General features: G+C 44.9%; 1 protein-coding gene and 1 long non-coding RNA gene across 3 annotated transcripts in view; both read left to right on the top strand.

The window, feature by feature from the left end:
- The window catches only part of BICD2 (BICD cargo adaptor 2), a 44,475-nt gene extending 39,655 nt beyond the window's left edge, over nucleotides 1-4,820 (top strand). The window contains exons 7-8 of one of the 2 annotated variants that reach the window (XM_045882081.3): nucleotides 779-989; nucleotides 2,728-4,820. In XM_045882081.3, the coding sequence (XP_045738037.1) occupies nucleotides 779-989; nucleotides 2,728-2,733 (217 nt within the window). In that variant the 3' untranslated portion in view covers nucleotides 2,734-4,820. The other variant, XM_045882080.3, reaches the window with a different exon arrangement.
- A 5,026-nt stretch (nucleotides 4,821-9,846) lies between these two features.
- LOC135362730 (uncharacterized) lies at nucleotides 9,847-18,739 on the top strand. The gene is made up of 2 exons (XR_010407800.1): nucleotides 9,847-10,294; nucleotides 17,317-18,739. It is a non-coding gene; the product is annotated as an uncharacterized LOC135362730 (long non-coding RNA).
- The last annotated feature ends 1,417 nt before the right edge of the window (nucleotides 18,740-20,156 follow it).

Genomic DNA, 20,156 nt, shown 5'->3' with positions numbered 1-20,156 from the left:
GGTCCTTCTTGAGGGCAGGGAGGCAGAGGCTGTGGGTTAGATGGGGTTGGAACCCAGATCAGGGTCTGCTAGTCCTCGTGCTGTCAGAGAGGGGCAAAGACAAGGAAAGAAAGTTCCAGGCTTCCCTGAAGGCTCCCTGGCCTCCTGGCAAAGATCTTGGGAAGGACCCCACAATCACTCCCTCACCACATGGGTGGCGTGGTGACCCTCACTTCCGCAACCTGTTCCATTTAAGAACTTGGCTTCTCAAATGCAGCTGAGAGAGGGAAGCCCGTGGTGGGTGGAGGGGAGGGACGGGTGTGCCCACCGCTGCCTCCCTCAGGGACACACTGGAGGGGGTGTTTCTGTCCCAGCTCCACGGACAGAGGGGGCACAGGTCCCAGTTAAGCAGAGGACTGAGGGGCACGTCCACCGTGCCTTTCCCAGCCTCTGGCTGGCCATTTGGTGACCTACTAAGCACCTACTGTGTGCACACACCACTCCGGAAACAAGCCAAGTCCTACCTGTGGGTTTAGCCGTGAGGGCCGGGTGCCCCCGGCCATCTGGAGGCCCGCACGGCCGCTGCCACCTCCCTCAGTGGAAACCAGCTGGGGAGCCCTTCCCAGAGGAAGCCGGACCGCTGAGGGGCAGCCGCCACCTCCCAGCCCGGCAAGCAGGACGCCGCTGAGTCCCCTTGCCCTGTGCCCGCCGGGCAGGCCCTCCGGGCGGCTCCTCAGCCACGGTGCCGTGTGCTGTGCCGGCTGCTTCAGCCGCGCTCTCGCCTCTGACGTCCCCGCAGGTGTGACGAGTACATCACGCAGCTGGACGAGATGCAGCGGCAGCTGGCCGCCGCGGAGGACGAGAAGAAGACGCTCAACTCCCTGCTGCGCATGGCCATCCAGCAGAAGCTAGCACTCACCCAGCGGCTGGAGCTGCTCGAGCTGGACCACGAGCAGACCCGGCGGGGCCGCGCCAAGGCCGTCTCCAAGGCCAAGCCGGGCACCCCGAGCGTAAGTCACACCTGCGCCTGTGCCGGCGACAGGGCCGAGGGCGCCGGGCTCACCACCCAGGTGCTCTGCGGCGAGAAGTATAACGTCTGCTGCGATTAGGGCCACGGGGCCTCAGCTGCAGCAGCCCTGCGGCACGCGTCTGCCCGCTTCACCTGCACTAACCCAGCAGCAGTGGGACCGCGGTGCTAGGCTGCTCTTAACCGTGACTAATGCACAGAGGGAAGGATTTGGCGAGGCACCGTGCTGTTCCACCCGGACCCTGTGAGCTCTGTGTCTGTTCTCGCCCCTCGGGACCGCCCCTCACAGCAGCCACTGGGGGGGAGGGGTGTCAAGGTGGCTCAGAGCGCGTGTCCTCGCGCCCAGTGGTTCCCAGCGTGCCAGTGGCTCCTGCGGGGGCGGGGGAGGGGGCAGAACCCGAGCTGAACTTGCATGTCGCTGCACGTGTCTGATGCGGTGGTGCCGCCCCAGCACCAGAAGCAGTTAGAGGCCCCGGCCCGAGCGCCAGGCACAGCGTCAGAGGCCGCGCGGAGCTGGGCCCAGTTCACAGAGGATTTCTTTGCGGTTTATGCGGCATCTCACTGCACATCACGTTGGGGACACAGTTCCCTCCCCCACGCCCAGAGGAACAGCAGCCCCGAGCCCGGCGTCCTCCAGCCCGGGCGCAGGGCACTGCTCGTGGGGCACGGAGCTTAGCAGGCTCAGCCTCTCTTTCTGAGGCTGCACACCTGTCTGCTGACCTGCAAGGTGACACACTGGCAGGCCCAAGGCCTGGGGTTTTTTCGTGAGAAAAACTTAAGTGCCTGGCCAGACCCTTTCCTCACAGGAAGCCCATCCTTTCGTACTTAGGGCGTCCCAGGCTTCAGGGCAGGTTTCTTCACTCTGTGCTCATCATCAGACCCCCCAGAACAGGGCTCTGGAAACCCCCAGCGGATGGGCTGAAACGAGGGACTCCCACATCTGTAGCCAGAGCCCAGCCTAGGGTGGGGAGGGAGCCTCGCACGGCCCTGGGCCTGTTCCAGGACGCACGCAGGAGGTGGATGGTTCCCCCTCATCAGTGCGGGTCCAGACGTGGGACGGGCAGCAAAGGCAGCTGTAGGACTTTCCGCTCCCAGAGCCGGCATCCACAGGCCACCTGAGGTCCCATGTTCAGAAGCAGGACTTGGCAGTATTTTTCTCCCTGTTGCCCGTAGGGGCTGCAGGACACGAGGCTTCCGTCTTTTCCCTGAAGGGCTCCTTGCCTGATCTCTCCATGGCCCAGAGGGGGTTTGCGTTGCCCCTCATACAGCTCTCGCCTCGGTTCCCAAGCGCGTCTCAGTCCCCACCAGACCAGGCACTGCACAGACCGCCTTGGGTTTGGCAGACAACTGGAGTGGGGAGAGGTGGGCCAGGCCGCGCCAGCCCCCAGCTCCAGGCTGCTTTGCTGATGGGCTGTCGGGTCTCGGATCCCCCTCCTGCCCTGAGGAGGGGTCAGGCCGTCCCCTCTGCAAGCAGGTCTTCCAGGGGCATGGCTGCCTGACGGCCCCGCACGCCGCTTCCGCCCGCCACCGAGCCTGGCTCGCAGCTTCCCTTCATACTTGCAGGGGTCTTCCTGAGGCACCGGGGCTGGTGGCCCTCCCTAACACATGCAGGTCTTCTCTGCCGCCGACTAACGCACCACGTCCACGTCATCACCCAGCCAGAGCTTCGGTTGTCTGAGTGGTGCCGGTTCTAACGCTGTCTTGTTTTCTCCCGTTTTCAGCTGTAGAGTAGCTGCCGGGAGGACTCGGCCACGGCCCTGTCACACTGCAGCCCCTCCCCCTCCCGTGGGCCCACGCAGAGGAAGGAAGGGCAGCCTAAAAGTCCACTTAGAAACGTGTTTGGATATGCCACTGCAGTTCTTTCCAAGTTAGCATTCCCTGAGTGTTTAATGGCAGAGGCAAGAAAGCTTTAATGTTGAGAATGCCACCAGCTGCTGCCTGGAAGGCCTTTGCACAGCGCCGAAGAACCCGCCTGGACAGCGGCCACCAGGCTCGCTCAGAAACCCGCTAGAAACGCTCGACACCGGGCCTCCCTGCTACAGATGCCCTTTCTTATCCGATCAACCTGTGCACTTTTGATATTTTGATATTATATTTGCTTCCTTAATCCCTCCCATAGAGACAGTCTCAGATGCCGTGGTCTGTCTCGTGGTCCTGTAGCTCTGTCTTAGCTCCCGCCGTGTTGATCTGACATCAGCACGTGGCACGGATGTGTTTTCCTAGCGTGTAGCTCTAGACTGTTTAGATGAAGGCCTCGACCCGGCAAGGAGCTCAGCGAGACGTATCCACGCTGTGGTTCAGCAGCCTTTTAGATTGTACGGCATTACGGTTCATGTTTGAAATTACAGATTTTAAATGCCATGTTCATTAAGAAATCCAGGGTATTTCCGATTCTGGGGTTTTTCATATCGTATTATTATTATTCTTAGGAATAGTTCAATGTAACAAGAAGAAAACTTGACCTTTGCTCTGGTTAAACAGTAATAGGCACTTGAAAACAATAAGATAAATTATTGAGTGAGTAGTGTTACCTACAGCTTCCAGAATCTTCTGGGTTTTAGGACGTTGTGAAGCATGACTGATTAACAGAATTTTATACAACTGTACCAGTGAAATTCCAAATTGGAATTGTTTTGTTACTCTGGTTGTTGTGCCAAGTTGTGGTACACTTAGAAAATCCTGCAGTCGTCGATTTTTAGGGTGTTCCATTTCGACGCCTTTTTGTTAGTAATCATTTGCCGTAGTGCCTTCATCAGTTAAGGGAGGTGTCCCAGCGCAGTTTATGCTCTCAAATGGACGGTGAAGAGCTAGTTGGGAACGTTGAAGGCCAGGGTGGACCAAGAGGTGTGAACGGGCGCGCACCTTCATACCCGAACCTGGGCATCTTCATTGAGGGAAAGAAAACAGCAATTGTGCAAAATTCTGTTAGTCAGTGATTCTTTACCGTGCAGATCCTTGCAAATTCAGGGGCTGAGAAAAGGAGAGTGAACACACACACGTTGAGTGTGCTTTGGGAACCAAATGGACCTGAGGGACAAGCTAAGCAAGCGGTGCGAACAACATGCCACGTTTGTGAAGAGCGGGAGGCAGGGGCCTCGTGCGGTGGGGTGAGGGCTAGCCATAGTATTCTTTGCAAATGTGAGGAAGAGACGTTCTGTATTCTCTTGCTTGGTGTAACTAATCACTGTTAATTTCAGGAAACAGAACTCGACAAAGCCCCTCAGCAATCCAGGGCTGCGTCCTGTCGGGTTTGCTGAGGGAGGCTGTGCTTATGGTAAAATTGGTACTCACAGAGGAAGAAAGTGTCCTCTCTCCTCCAAAATAAAGGACAAATTACAGTAATGTGTAAGTAGCAAGAAGGAAGAATTCTGTTTCCTGGAATAAGCATTTCTTATTCCTAGTTGTAGGGACCCCTATTTTTACCTTCTATTACAGTGTTGATTCATAAGAAATAATGTTACATTTACGATAACTTCATCTGTATGGGATATTTATTTGCAATGATGTCTGAGTACTGTATTTTTTTCTGTGCATTACCTTAGTGTCAGAATGTTGTCTTTATTTTAAGATCATGTGCATGTTCTCCTGCCAAGGAACCTTTACACAGACCCAAACAGACAAACAAAAAATGCCTTCCGATTCTGAGAAAATGAGGCAGAGCGTGGAAAAGGAGTAGGAAGGAGCAATCAGTCTCAACTTGGGACACGGGCGTATGGCACGAATGTCTGCAAAGCCAGTGCACATAGGAACAGTGGGCCTGGTAAGGGTCATGTCGGTAGGACCAATAAATAAAGAATGATACAAAAGCACAAAACTTGTCCTCTGTGGCTGCTCTGACCCCTGCTCCAGGTGACTGTGGGTCCAGCAGTGCATCATAATTCCAGTTTCTAAAACAACAAAACCAGCCTGTCAGTAACTCTGGTGGTAGGAACTGGAAGCAGCCTGGGGCCCATTTCAGGAGGTGCGGATGGGAGGGGAGGTGTGGGATGCCTCCGGCAATGGGCCTCAGGTGTCGTGAGCACCCAGCAGTGTGACAGTGAGAGCACGTTGCCTTCATACTGTCCTCTCTCAAGAAGCAGAGATTTGGATAATGTGGGGGTCCTTTGCTGTTCAGACTCTTGCTCTGTGAACTCAGGGATGAATAGATTCAGGCAACAAGAGTTACCTGTTTGTCAGTGCAAAGCCACATTCACCTGTAGGAATGTCTGTGAGGCATGCTGAGCTTGTTCTGGTGTGAGCTTAGGGGCAAATCCTGGCTTAGGGGACAGGAGGTCCTGGGGACACTCTGGCACTGTTCCTTCTGACAGCCTCAGTCAGGCCCGAGGGACTGCCTAAACCTCAGGGCAGCTGTCTGAGGCCAGGGTCTCACTGCCCTGGCCTCTTCCCAGGACACCTCCCTCCACCCAAGGTCTCCCCTTGCCTTGTGGTCGCTGCAGGGCTCCTTCCTCTCGTGATGCGTGTCTGGCTTGAGTAGCGGTTGCTGGAGCCCGTGTTCAGCTTGAAACCTCTTGAAAGAGACTCGTTTTTCTAACTCAGTAGCTAAAAGGAATCTTCCTCCCCCGCTGGCCTGTACCGCCCCACCAGGCCCCTGGAAGAGGTGGAAAAGACAGCCTGTCACAGATCTGGAGGAGGAGGGGATGCTGTCAGTGGGCTGGGCGGGGCAGGTGCCATCCAGCCCTTGGCTGCCACCATGTGAGTGGCGCACTGTGGCTTTGGCCCAGTCCCATCATTTGGGGTGTTTGACTCACGAGCACAGATGCTGAGGCCTTCTCTACCCCCCAGCATGCTCTGGGTTCTTGCACACATGGTTCTTCATTTCGGGGATGGAGTGGGAGTCTCCTGAATGGGGGGAGAGCGGGGTCATTTGGCCCTGAAAGGCCTCCTGCTTGGCCTTCCCTTCCAAGAGGGAATGTCTCCATTCCCACCTCCTCCTCTGCCTGCAGTGGTTTTCACTCCAACCCCTTATAGGTTCCCAGAGCTGGAAACAACAGCGTCAATTTGGAGATAGACCTTTGGTTGAATTGCCCCCTTTCAATGGTTCACTTACCCTGACTGAGTCCTCTCTGAGCCTCAGTTTCCCCTCTGTAGGTTAGGGATGAGAGTTCTTGACTCAGAGGTTGTGAAGTTTTATCAAGCTGTAGGTAACTGGCATGCGGGGTGCTCAACAGCTGACTTGATGTTGTGGTTCTTGCTGCCACTGTCGTCATTCCCAAGGTCTGGGGTACCAGGCCATGGAGCTAGGCCTTTGTCCTGTAGGAGTGTGAATTTAAGTCAGCTTTTAACCAAAGTGTAATTTGCATTTAGGAAATGGCACCCATCCCAACGTACAGTCACCATTTGCACACAGTGAACACAGACTGTGTGACGCCCCACCCCTTTTTGTGCTTTTTGAGGCAGACAATAATGGGATGCCTCTGTCTGCCAGTCCTGGTGAGGCTCTAGGCTGCCTCCCACCCTTAGGAGCCTCCTGGGACAACAGATGTGCCTATATCCTGATGTCACCTGGCATGGGATCTTGGCAGGGATGGGCTGCCATCAGATTTTCCTCTGCACATGCTCACCTTTCAGCTGTGTACAAACAGTGGAGCCGGAAGGGCTGTGTGTTACCATTTTGTCAGATTTCTTATGGGCAAGCACACTGGCTCTTGTGAGTTCATCTCATTCATCTGTGAACCTTGCTTTTGTAAACTCAGGTCCCTAAGGTGGGGGGATTGCCCCCCCCACACACACACAGTTTCTCCTAAGCAGGAAAAGGCGATGCCACAGTACCTCACCCACAGAAAAGGTCTCCCTGCATTGATACCGTGAGCACACCCCTTCCTGGGCCTCCTAGGAGGGGAGAACAGTAGAATCACACACACACGTGCCCTTTTGTTCATCTTACTCTCAAGTAGGGAATTAAGATTTATTTACCCAAAAGTGTTCAGAAGAGTGCAAAAAAGAGTGCAAAAAATGCAAACTGCACACTCTGCACCCACCATCTGCATGAGAAGCAAACGAGGGCAGCCCTCAGAGCTCTCATGCACTTTGCACCCACTCTTCCTCCCAGGGGTAACCCTGAGTCTGTCTGTGCAGGCCGCTTGTGTGTATTTCTGTACATTATGAAGTGGAAGCATACAACAGAGATCCAGAGCTGGGTTAGATTTACTTGCCAAATTGCACTGATTTCTCACACCATGATTGAGCTGTGCAGTCATACGTGACTTGCTTTAGAGTCAAAGATCTATCCATTGAGTGTAAAAGAATGGAAAAAAAATATTCCATGCAAACAGTAGCCACATTACTAATATCAGACAAAACAGACTATAGGACAAAAATTGCTTTGAGAGACAAGGAAGGACATTATATAATGATAAAATAGTGAATTTACCAAGAAGATACAACAATAATAAATACATATGCACCAAACAACAGAGCCCAAAAACATACTAAGCAAAAACTGCCAGAATTGAAGGGAGAAGTAGTTCAACAAGAGTTGGAGACTTCGGTGCCTCACTTTCAATAATAGAACAAGACAGTATCAAAAAGGAAGAAAAATACCAGGTCAATAAACCAGCTAGACCTAATACATCTACGAAACATGCCAACCTACAACAGAATACACATTAAGTGCATATGGAACATTCTCCAGGATAAACCACATATTAAACCACAAAACAATAAAGACTGAAATCATACAAAATGTTGTTTAATGATAATAGAATAAAATTAGGAATAATGAAATGTGGGAAATTCACAAATATGTGTAAATGAAACTAAATCAGTGGGTCAAAAAAGATATAAAGAAGAAAAGAAGATTTCAAATCAATAACCTAATCTCTCACCTTAAGAAAATAGAAAAATAGAATGAACTAAGCCCAAAGCAACCAGAGGAAAGGAAATGGTAAGAATTAGAGTGGAGATAATGAAATAAGCAGTGGGAGGAAATGGAGAAAATCAACAAAACCAAAAGTTGTTTCTTTGAAAAGATCAGCAAAACGACAGACCTTTACACCAGGAAAAAAGAAGACATTACTAAAAATCAGAAGTGAAAATGGGAAAATTACTTCTGATTTTACAGAAATATAAAGGATTACAATGAAGTACTATGAATATTTATACACCAAGAAATTAGATAACCTAAACCCGAATGCATCAGAGAGAAGGAAACAGTAAATAGAGCAGAGATGAGTGAATAGAAAAATCAATAGAAAAAAATGAAAACAAAATTATTTCCCAGAAAAGATCGACAAATTGACAAACCTTTAGCCAGACTGAAAAACAGAGAAGATTCAAATTACTGACCTCAGTGATGAGAGTGGGGATATTATGACCTGACATGAATAAAAAGGATTATGGGATATTATAACAATGCTAACAAATTAAATAACCTTGGTGAATTGACAGGTCCCTTGAATCACACCAACTACAAAAGCTGACTCCAGAGAAAATAATCGTACAGACATATAATGAGAAATTGAATCAGTACTCAAAAATCTTCCAACAGAACCTCTAGTTTCTGGTCCAACTTGTAAGGAGCTTAGAAGTCATCACTTTGTCCTAATAGGTGAAAAGCTGAACAAATTAAAAAAACAACCACCCTTCTTGGATCTGTCAGAGAAGTGAGGTCACAGGGCACAGCACTGTCCCTAAAATTAGAGAGACAGATACAGAGAATTACAATTTACCAGAGCAGTTAAAACCTGGGCAGGAAAACCTGAACTGTAATTGGCAGGTTGTTGAAAGCTCAGTGTGGTGAGAAGTCTGGGAGGGCCCAGTTGTAGAGGACCCTCACACTTATGTGAGTTTTACCTCCAGCAGCTCTACGGGATTCTCACTGAATGTCAGAGAAAAGTCCCTTCAGTCTTCTGTCCAGCAACAGAAGGGGAAAAGGAGCCATTTTGAAATATCCTAGAGTATTCTGCCTTAACCAGCCTTCCTCTCAGGACAAACTATTTTACCATGGCCTAAGAGACCTGGGGGAAGGGAAATACCCAATTTCAGTCCCCTTTGGCCATACTTTACTACTTGAAGGGGTGAAAAGAAGAAAAAAAACTGAAGCACTTGTGAAGTTCAGAGCCCAGGGGCACAGGTGCTCTAATCACAGACCTAGTTGTAGGCCTGTAGATTCCTTCCTCTTCCGTGCACCTTACCAGTATATTACTAAGGCATATTTACACTGGTTCCCTTTCCCCAGTACATCGCAGTCTGGCTTTCAACAAAAACTTAATAAAACTAAGAAAAAAAAAAACCAAACACACTCTATAAAATAGAGTATCAGAACCAGATTCAGATATAGCAGAAATGTTGGAAGTATCAGACCAGGAATTTAAAATAACTTTGACTAATATTGAGGGCAGTAATGGAAAAAGTAGACACCATGTAGAAACAGATGGATAATATAAGCAGAGAGATGGAATGATCTAAGAAAGATTTTTAAAATTCTGGAAGTAAACCACTGTGACAGTAATATAGAAAGCCTTTGATGAGCTCATTAATAGATTGGACACAGCTGAGGAATCGCTGAGCTTTGGGATATGTCAGTACAAATGTCCAAAACTGAAGAGCAAAGAGAAAAAAAGAATGGGGGGAAAAAACATAAAAGAATATCACTGGGACAACAACAAAAGGTGTATCATAGGCACAGAGGAACACCAGCAGGAAAAGAGAAAGGAAGAGAAGCAACATTTGAACCGACAGAATTTCCCCAAATTGTTGAACACCAAACTACAGCTCAGAGAACATTGAGGGGGACAATACCAAAATAAAATTACACCTAGGCACATGATATTCAAACTACAGAAAAATACAAAGAACCTTAAAAGAAGCCAGAGAGGTTGGGGTGGGGGGGTTGGGGGAGTTTTACCTGTAGTGAGTGAAAGATAAGAGTTACATCTGACTTCTTAGAAACCATGCAAGCAAGAAGAGAGTGGAGCGAAATATTTAAACTGGTTAGAGAGAGAGAGAGAAAAGACCAACCTATAATTCTGTATCCTGTGAAATTATCTTTGAAAAATAAGACATAAAGACGTGCTCAGACAAAAATTGAGGGAGTTTGTTGCCAGTACACCTTCCTTGCAATAAATGTAAAAGTTTTTCAGAGAGAAGGAAAATTTTATAGGTCAGAAACTCAGAACTACATAAAGAAAGGAAGATTGTTAGAGTAGGGATAAATAAAGGTAAAGTAAAAACCCCCTTGTACTTCTTGTTAATTGATCTAATAAGTTTGTTCAAAATAATAATAGTAATTTTTTTATGATTACAGCATATGCATAAGTGAGATGAAAGCAATGCTACAAGGGACAGGAGGTAAGAATTAGGAATATTTTGTTATTATAAGGTACTTACACTAATTGAGAAGTGGCATGGTGTTATTTGAAAGTGGACTTGCATAGGGGTGCCTGGGTGGGCTCAGTTGGTTAAGCATCCGACTCTTGATTTCGGCTCAGGTTATGATCTCAGGGTTGTGAGATTGAGCCCTGCACCAGGCCCCATGCTGGGCGTGGAGCCTGCTTAAGATTCTCTCTCCCTCCCTGCCTCCCCTCCTAAAAAGAAAGAAAGAAAGTGCAGCCAGTTAATTGTAAATATATTTTGCAAACTGTTGGGCAGCAACTAAAAAAAGTTTAAAAAAAGCATAACTGATATGCTAAGAAAGAAGACAAAAATCGGAACAAAGAACAAGGGCAATGATTAAGAGTCAGTGGTCTAAATACACCAATTAAAAGGCTGTCAGAGTGGATCAATAAACAAAGACCTTACTGTATGCTGTCTGCAAGAAACCCATTTTAAATAAGCAGACACACATAAATTAAAAGCAAAGGGATGGAGAAAGATATGCCATCCGAACACTAATCCAAAGAAAGTGGGTGTAGCTATATTAATTTCAGACAGGGCAAACTTCAGAGCACAGAAAGTTAAAGGATAAAGATGGGTTTTATATAAGGACAGAGGGATCGGTTCTCCAAGAATATAACAATCCTTAACGTGTAATCCCCTAACAACAGGGCGTCTGACTATGTGAGGCAAAAGCTAGTAGAATTGCAGGAAGAACTTGAGAAATCCACTATTATAGTTGGAGATTTGAATACCGCTCTATGAGAAATGGACAGATCCGATAGGCATAAAATCAATAAGGAATAGTTGAACTCAACAGCACCATCAGTCAACTGCTTATAATTGGCAACTGTAGACAGCTTCATCCACCAACCTCCTTCTGAAGCTCACATGGAACATTTACCAAGATCGATTACATTCTGGTCCCCAGAAGACATTAACACATTTAAAAGAATAGAAATCATGCAATGTATGCTCTCAAAACACATGAAATTCAACTAGATTCAATAATAAGATAGTTGGAAAATCCCAAAATACATGGGGATTTGCAATAGACTGCATATGTCTTCCAAAATTCATGTTGGAACTTAATCCTGAACGTGACAGTATTGGGAGGTGGGGCCTTTGGGAAGTGAGAACGTCATGAGGGTAGAGTCCTGATGAGTCAGATTAGTGCTTTATAAAAGAGGGCCAAGAGAGCTCGCTTTTTGCTGTGTCCTCAGTGGGCTCTCACCAGACACTGAATCTGCTGGCACTTCCCTGCCTTGGACTTCCCAGACTCCAGAACTATAAGAAATAAATTTCTGTTGTTAAAAGCACCCAATTCTATGTTATTTTTTTAAAATAAGGAAATCTCTTCAAGGGTACTATACTCTCAATAAAAACAAACAAACAAATGAAATCCCCTCATTAAAACTTACTGTGCTTTGATACTGTATCTAAAAAGTCATTGACATGTCCAAAGTCATAGATTTTCTTTCATGTTACCTTGTAGGAGTTTTATGGTTTTGTGTACAGTCCATGAAAGATATAATTGATAAGCTGAACTTCATTAAAATTAAATGGTTAAAAGAATTAGAGGATAAGCGACAGCCTTGGAGAAAATATCTGGTAAAGGGCTATTATCCAAAGTATACAGACAATTAAAACTCAACAATAAGAAAACATAGGATACTAAACGATCAGTGGGTCAATGAGGAAATCAAAGAGGAAATAAAAAATACATGCAGATAAATGAAAATGAAAATGAAAACACAATGGTCCAAAATCTTTGGGATACAGTGAAAGCAATTCTAAGAGTGAAATTTAAAATAATACAAGCCCACCTCAAGAAATAAGAAAAATCTCAAATGAACAATCTGATCTTACACTTAAAAGAACTAGAAGAACAAACAAAGCCCAAAGTTAGAAGAAATAATAAAGCGCAGAAAAGATGAAATAGAGACCCAAAAAAATCCCAAACCAAAAAACAATAGAAAAGATCAAAGAAACCAAGAGCCGGTTCTTTGAAAAGAGAAACAATCTTGATAAACCTTTAGCAAGACTCATCAAGAAAAAAAAAAGACTCAAATAAATTGAAGAGAAGTAACAACCGATATCACAGAAATACAATGGATTATATAAGACTACTATGGAAAATCATGTGCCAACAAATTGGACAACCTAAAAGAAATGGATTCTTAGAAACATATACTCTTCCAAAACTGAATCAGGAAGAAATACAAAATATGAACAGACCAATTGCTGGTAGTGAAATTGAATCAGTTAACCAAAAACTCCCAACAAGCAAAAGTCCAGGACCAGCTGGATTCATAGCTGACTTCTACCAAACATTTAAAGAAGAGTTAGTTCTCCTCAAACTATTCCAAAAAATAGAAGAGGAAGGAATGCCTCTAAATACATTCTAGAAGGCCAGCACTACCCTGACACCAAAACCAGTCAAAAACACTACAAAAAGAAAACTACAGGCCAATAACACTGCTAAACATAGATGCAAAAATCCTCAACAAAGTATTCACAAACTGCATCCAACACTACATTAGAAGGATTATACACCATGATCAAGTGTGATTTATTCTGGGGATGGGAGGGTGGTTCAATATTTGCAAATCAATCAATGAGATACATGGAGTTAAAACAATAAAAATCATGATCATCTGAATAGTTGCAGAAAAAGCACTTGACAAAATTCAACATCCATTCATAATAAAGACTGTCAACAAAGTGGGTTTAGAACATACCTCAAGATAATAAAGGCCATATATGAAAAACCCACCACTAACATCATACTCAATGGTGAAAAGATGAAAGCTTTTCTTCTAAGGTTAAGAACAAGACAAAGATATCCACTCTCACCACTTTTATTCAACATTAGTACTGTTAGTCCTAGCAACAACAGACGAGAAAAAAAAATAAAAGACATACAAGTTGGTAAGAAAGAAGTAAAACTTTTGCTATTTGCAGATGACATGATAGTATATATAGAAAACCCTGGGGTGCCTGGCAGATTCAGCTGGTAGAGCATGATCCCAGGGTCATGAGTTCAAGCCCCATGTTGGGCATGCAGCATCCTTAAAGGAAAAACAACCCTAAAGATTCCATTAAAAAACTATTAGAAGTAATAAGTGAATTCATAAGGTTGCAGGGTACAAAATTACTACACAGAAATTTGTTGCATAATAACAAAGTAGCAGAAAAAGAAATTAAGATGATTTCATTTACAATTGCACCAAAAAAAAAAAAAAAAAAAAGATTTCAAATACCTAGGAATAAACTTAACCAAGGAGGTGAAAGACTTGTACTCTGAAAACTTTAAAACATTTATGAAGAAAAATTGAATGGGGCGACTGGGTAGCTCAGTTGGTTAAGCGTCTGCCTTTGGCTCAGGTCATGATCTTGGTCGGGGTCCTGGGATCGAGCCCTGTATTGGGCTCCCTGCTCAGTGGGGAGTCTGCTTCTCCCTCTCTCTCTGCCTCTTCTCTGCCCCCCACCCCCCACTCATGCACATGCACATGCACTGTCTTCTAAATAAATAAATGAAATATTTTTTAAAAATTTAAGATGACACAAATGAAAAGATAGTCCATTCTCATGGATTGAAAGAATATTGTTAAAATGTCCATAGTACCCAATAGTATCTACAGATTCAATGCAATCCCTATCAAAATACCAACAGCATTTTTCACAGAACTAGAACAAATAATCCTAAATTTTGTATGGATCCACAGAAGACCCTGAATAGCCAAAGCAATCGAGAAAAAAGAACAAAGCCTGAGGTATCACAATCCCAGACTTTGAGATATACTACAAAGCTACAGTAATCAAAGCAGTATTGTACTGGCACAAAAATGACCGATGGATCAATGGAACAGGATAGAGACCCCAGAAATAAAGCCACACATATATGGCCAATTAATCTACAACAAAGGAGACAAGAATATACAATGGGGAAAAGACATTATCTTCGATAAATGGTGTTTATTGGACAACTACATGCAAAAGAATGAAACTGAGTCACTATCTTATATCACACACAAAAATAAACTCAAAATGGATTTAAGACTTTAATGTCGGACCTGAAACCATAAAACTCCTACAAGAAAACACAGTAATTTCTCTTATATTGGTCTTAACATTTGTCTAGTTATATCTCCTAAGGCAAGGGAAACAAAAGCAAAATTAAATGATTGATACTACACAAAAATAAAAAGCTTTTGCACAGCAAAGAAAACCATCAACCAAGCAAAAAGGCAACCTACTGAGTAGGAGCAGGTATTTGCAAATGATATAACCAATAAGGGGTTAATATCTAAAATATATAAAGAACTTAGGGGTACCTGGGTGGCTTAGTCAGTTAAGCGGCTGCCTCTGGATGTCAGCTCAGGTCATGATCTCAGAGTCCTGGGATTGAGCCCCACGTTGGGCTCTGCACTCAGTGGGGAGTTTGCTTGAGGATTCTCTCCCTCTCCCTCTGCCCCTGCCCTCGCTCTCTCACTCTCTCTTTCTCTTTCTCAAATCTTAAAAAAAAAAAAAAAACTTATACAACCCCACATCAAAAAAGCCCCAAGTAATCCTATTAAAAATGGGGAGAGGACCCAAAAAGACGTGTTTCCAAAGAAGACATGCAGATGTCCAACAGACACATGAAAAGATGCTCAACATCACTAATTATAATGCAAATCAAAATCACAATGAGATATCACCTCACACCTGTCAGGATGGCTAGAGTAAAATATATAAGAAATAATAAGTGTTAGCAAGGATGTGAAGAAAGAGGAACTGTTGTGCACTGTTGGTGGGAATGTAAATTGGTGCAACCTCTATGGAAAACAGTATGGAGGTTCCTCAAAAAATTAAAAAGAGAAATACCATAGGATCAAGAATTCCTCTGCTGGGTGTTTACCCAAAGAAAGCAAAAACAATAATTCTAAAAGATATATGCACCACTATGTTTATTGCAGCATTATTTACAATAGCTAAAATATGGAAGCAACTGAAGTGTCCATGGATAGATGAATGGATAAAAAAAGTGTTGTGTAGGGGCACCTGACTGGCTCAGTTGGAAGAGTGTGCAACTCTTGACCTCAGGGGTCTGAGTTCAAGCACTACATCGGGCATGAAGCTTACTTTAAAAAACAAGGTGTGGCATATGTATATACAATGGAGTATTACTCAGCCATGAAAAAGGAGATCTTGCCATTTTGACAACATGCGTAGACCTAGAGCGTGTTAGATTAAGTGAAACAAGTCAGACTGAGAAAGACATGCCATATGATTTCACGTATATGTGGAATCTAAAAAGCAAATGAACAAAACCAAACAAAAAGCAGAAACAGACCCATAAATACAGAGAAGAAACCAGTGGTTGCCAGCAGGGAGAGGGTGGGAGGATGGGCAAAATGGGTGAAGGGTAGTGGGAGATACAGGCTCTCAATTATGGAATAAATAAGTCATGGGGATGAAGGGCACCGCACAGGGAATATAGTCAGTGGTGCTGTAATACTGTGGTGTGGAGACAGACGGCAGCTACCCTCGTGGTGAGCACAGCATAACGTATAGAGTTGTTGAATATGTTATGTTGGACACCTGAAACTAATGTAACATTGGGTCAACTATACTTCAAAAAAAAAAAAAAAAAAAAAGAAGGAAAACTGACCCAATTTAAAAATGGGTATAATAACTGAGCCTGGGTGGCTCAGTTGGTTAAGCGACTGCCTTCAGCTCAGGTCATGATTCTGGAGTCCCTGGATCGAGTCCCACATCGGGCTCCCTGCTCAGCAGGGAGTCTGCTTCTCCCTCTGACCCTCCCCCTTCTCATGCTCTATCTCATTCTCTCAAATAAATAAATAAAATCTTAAAAAAAAAAAGGGTGTAATATATGAACAGACACTTCACCAAAAAAAAGATATATAAGATGGCTCATAAACTATGAAAAGATGCTCAACATCATATCGCATTAGAGAATTGCAAATTAGAACGAGATACCACTACACACCACTAGATTTTGGCCATCCAGTATCTGTATGATACCGTAAGAGTGGATCCCTGTCATTATACATTTGTCCAGATCCATAGAATGTACAACACTAAGAGTGAACCCTAATGTAACCTATGGACTTAGGTGATTATTATGGGTCAATGCAGTTTCATCAGTTGCAACACGTGTACCACTCTGGTGGGGATGTTGGTAAAGGGGGAATCTGTGCATGTGCAGAATAATCTGTGGCATTGATAAACCCTGAATTGGGGATAGAGATTATGAGTGGGGGTGGGATTAGTGGGTACATAGAGGACTCAGCAGCATTTATGTAATGTTTTACTTCTCAAATATGAAAAGGATCTGGAATAAATATGGCCAAATGATAAGTTCTGGTAGCACTGGGCACAGGATAAAAAAAATAGACAAAACAGACTACAGGCAATTTCCAGGAAGGGAGGGAGGTTCTGCTCCCCAACCTCCTATTTGCTTCAGTTTCAATAAAAACAACTGTTGGGAGTTTTCCCTCCCTGCCCAAGGGTGAGGGCCCTGACCCAGAGGGTCCTTAGACCATGGCCTGTGTTGGGGAGCGGTGGCCCCTGCTGCAGGCATTCCATGGTTGAAGCAGGACTGGCTCCAGACAGACCTCAGCTGGCTGGCTGGGGCGGACCGTGGTGGGTGCTGTCCAAAGGCTAGGACCTCCCTAGGTCAGGTGCGGGCCACCTCAGCAGTCTGCTCAGTCATAAGTGAGGTCTTGCCTCAGTGCCATCCAAAGGTGCGTGTGGGCGTGGCCTCATCACACTAAGATCTGGGGTTGGAGGCAAGGGTTTACTTTATACTGGATAGTCCCCCCCCACCACCAGCATGTGTTTGCATCACTGCCTGCTGAGTGAACTGAAGTCCCTTCTGCTCCCATAAAGGAGGGTCTGGGTCCCTGACCCTGTGCTCCTCCCTCGCTCTGGTGACACCAGGCTACACAGGGCCAGAGATATGTACTTTAACATGGAATATCACCACCCAGGTGCCACAAGACAGCAAGGAAACTGTGCCTGAGCGTCTCCTCTCCAGACTGGCTGAAGAATTCCAAATGGCTTCCTGGGCTTGGGGCCTTGACCTCCCTGTCCCAGGTGGGCCCGCAGGAAACTCTGCATTCAGGGACTACTCCCTCCAGCCTGTCCTCACCACCGCAGTAACAGGACTTTCTTCTCTGCAAATGAACCCATCCTTTCTTCACTGTATACCCTCTCCCCCACTGGAAGGTAACTTCCTGTGACCTCACGACCTCTGTGGTGTCTGCCATGCCCAGCTCCCAGTAAGTGCCTGTCCAATGAATGTAGCAATGAGTGAATGAATGAATGAAACCAAAATCTGGATTTGGCTCTGGGCATGCATGTATACACCCATGTTTTGCCACACCAGGTGCACATGGTGTCTCTCAGGGATGATCCCACCACAGGCTGTCAGTGATGAGGAGTGATGGGCAAGAAGAATGAATGTAGCCAACTATCACACAAGAATGGAATAAGCAGGCAGGGTCTGTTCTGGGGACTTGGAGAGGCAGAGACAAAGGCCATGCTTGGGAGGATGGGTAGCCTGCAGGCTGGGGTGGGGGAGTTGATGCATTTACCTGCTTTAGTGGGTGCGGAGGAGGAAAGGCTGTATGCATCCAGCTGGGCATCCTGGCCTTTGTGTTCTACCAGTGCGTGCAGCAGGTGGGTAACTCAGCAACCCAAAGAAGGGTCAGGAAACCTTGCAGCCTGCCTGGGGTTCAAATGCAGCGCAATTGGAACTGTCCTTCATTTGGGCCACAGGGACCCTGGGCCAAGTCAGAAAGATATTCCATGCAAATAGTATCCAAAAGAAAAGAATGCCTATAACTAATCTCAGACAAAATAGTCTTTAAGTGCAAAAAGCTTACAAGAGACAAAGAAGGACATAATATATTAATAAAAGGCTCAATATGGCAAGAAGATCTGACCGTTGAAAGCATTTATGCACTGAATGACGATCATCAAAATATATAAAGCAAAAACAAATTTTTAAATACAGAGAACAAACTGGTGGTTGCCAGAGGGTGTGGGTGGGGGAATGGGTAAAATAGATAAAGGGGATTAAGAATACACTTACCATGAAAGGGGCGCCTGGGTGGCTCAGTGGGTTGGGCGGCTGCCTTCGGCTCGGGTCATGATCCCCGGGTCCTGGGATCGAGCCCCACGTCCAGCTCCCTGCTCGGTGGAGAGCCTGCTTCTCCCTCCCTCTCTGCCTGCTGCTCTGCCTACTTGTGCTTTCTCTCTCTGTGTCAAATAAATAAATAAGATCTTAAAAAAAAAAAAAATACACTTACCATGATGAACACTGAAAAATGTATAGAACTGTTGAACTATTGTACACCTGAAACTAATATAACACTGTGTTAATTATACTTCAATAAAAATAAGTAAAATTCATATATGTATGTATGTATGTATGTATGTATGTATGTATCATCAAAACAGAGAAGATAAAAACAAGAGTCGGTTAGGATGTAAAATGGTGCAGCCACTGTGAAAGACATAATGATGGTTTTTCAAAAAATTAAAAACAATTACAATATGACCCAGCAATTCCACTTCTAGGTATATACCCAAAAGATGTGAAAGCAGGCTCTCAATATTTGTATACCCCTGTCCATAGCAGCATTATGCACAATAGCTACAGCACAGGAACAAGCCAGGTGTCCACCAGTGGATATCTTCTGGCCTCCAAAGCCTTTGAAGAGAAATCCCTTGCATGTGGCAAGTGACTTCTTCCTTGCTGCTTTCAGGGTTCTCTTTTTGTCTTTTGAAAGTTTGATTATAATACATGTTGGTGTGGTTCATCTTAGTTGGAGTTAGTTGAGCTTCTTGGAGTTAGCTGAGATTCCTGGATGTTTATATTCATATCTTTCATCAAATTTGGGCAGTTTTCAGCCATTATTTTTTCACATATTCTCTCTGCCCCATTCTGTCTCCCCTCTCTTTCAGGGACTCCCACAATGTGTATGTAGGTCCAGTTGATGGTGTCCCTTAGGCTCTGTTTACCTTTCTTGACTTTTTTCCTTCTGTTCCTCAGGCTCAATAATTTCTATTTTCCTATCTTCCAAGTTCAAGGACTCTTTTTTATTTTCTTTTGCAGCTTTCAAAATTATCTTTGTCTTTGATTTTGGACATTTTTATTATAATGTGTCTCAGTTAAATCTGTTTGGAGACATGAGCTTCATGTACCTGGATGTCCATATCTTTCCCCAGATTTAGGAATTATTCAGCCATTATATCTTTTTTGTTTTTTTAAGATTTTATTTTTATTTATTTGACAGACAGAGACACAGTGAGAGAGGGAACACAAGCAGAGGTAGTGAGAGAGGGAGAAACAGTCTTCCTGCCCAGCACGGAGCTCGATGTGGGACTTGATCCCAGGACCCTGGGATCATGACCTGAGCCGAAGGCAGATGCTTAACAACTGAGCCACCCAGGCACCCTAGCCATTATATCTTTAAATAAGCTTTCTGCATCTTTCTTTCACCTTCTGAGATTTTCATAATGCATATAGTTCACCCTTGAAGAGTATGGGGGTTAGGGGTGCTGGCCCCCTACACAGTTGAAAATCCACATATAACTTCTGACTCCTCAAAAACTTAACTACTAATAGTTGACCAGAAACCTTACCAATAAAATAAGCAGTCAATTAACACATACTTCATATGTTATATGTATTATATACTGTATTACAATAAAGTGTGCTAGAAGAAAAAAATGTTAAGAAAATCATAAGGAAGAGAAAATACTTTTACAGTACTGTATTGTGTTTATCGAAAAAAGAAATCCACATATAAGTGGACCCAAG

Source organism: Mirounga angustirostris, unplaced genomic scaffold (genome assembly GCF_029215605.1).
Source record: "Mirounga angustirostris isolate CCGP_5_RB_7025 unplaced genomic scaffold, mMirAng1.0.hap1 SCAF_15, whole genome shotgun sequence".
In the NCBI taxonomy this organism is placed as follows: domain Eukaryota; kingdom Metazoa; phylum Chordata; class Mammalia; order Carnivora; family Phocidae; genus Mirounga; species Mirounga angustirostris.
Note: the sequence above shows the minus strand (reverse complement) of the source record. Positions and strands in the feature narration are given on the sequence as shown.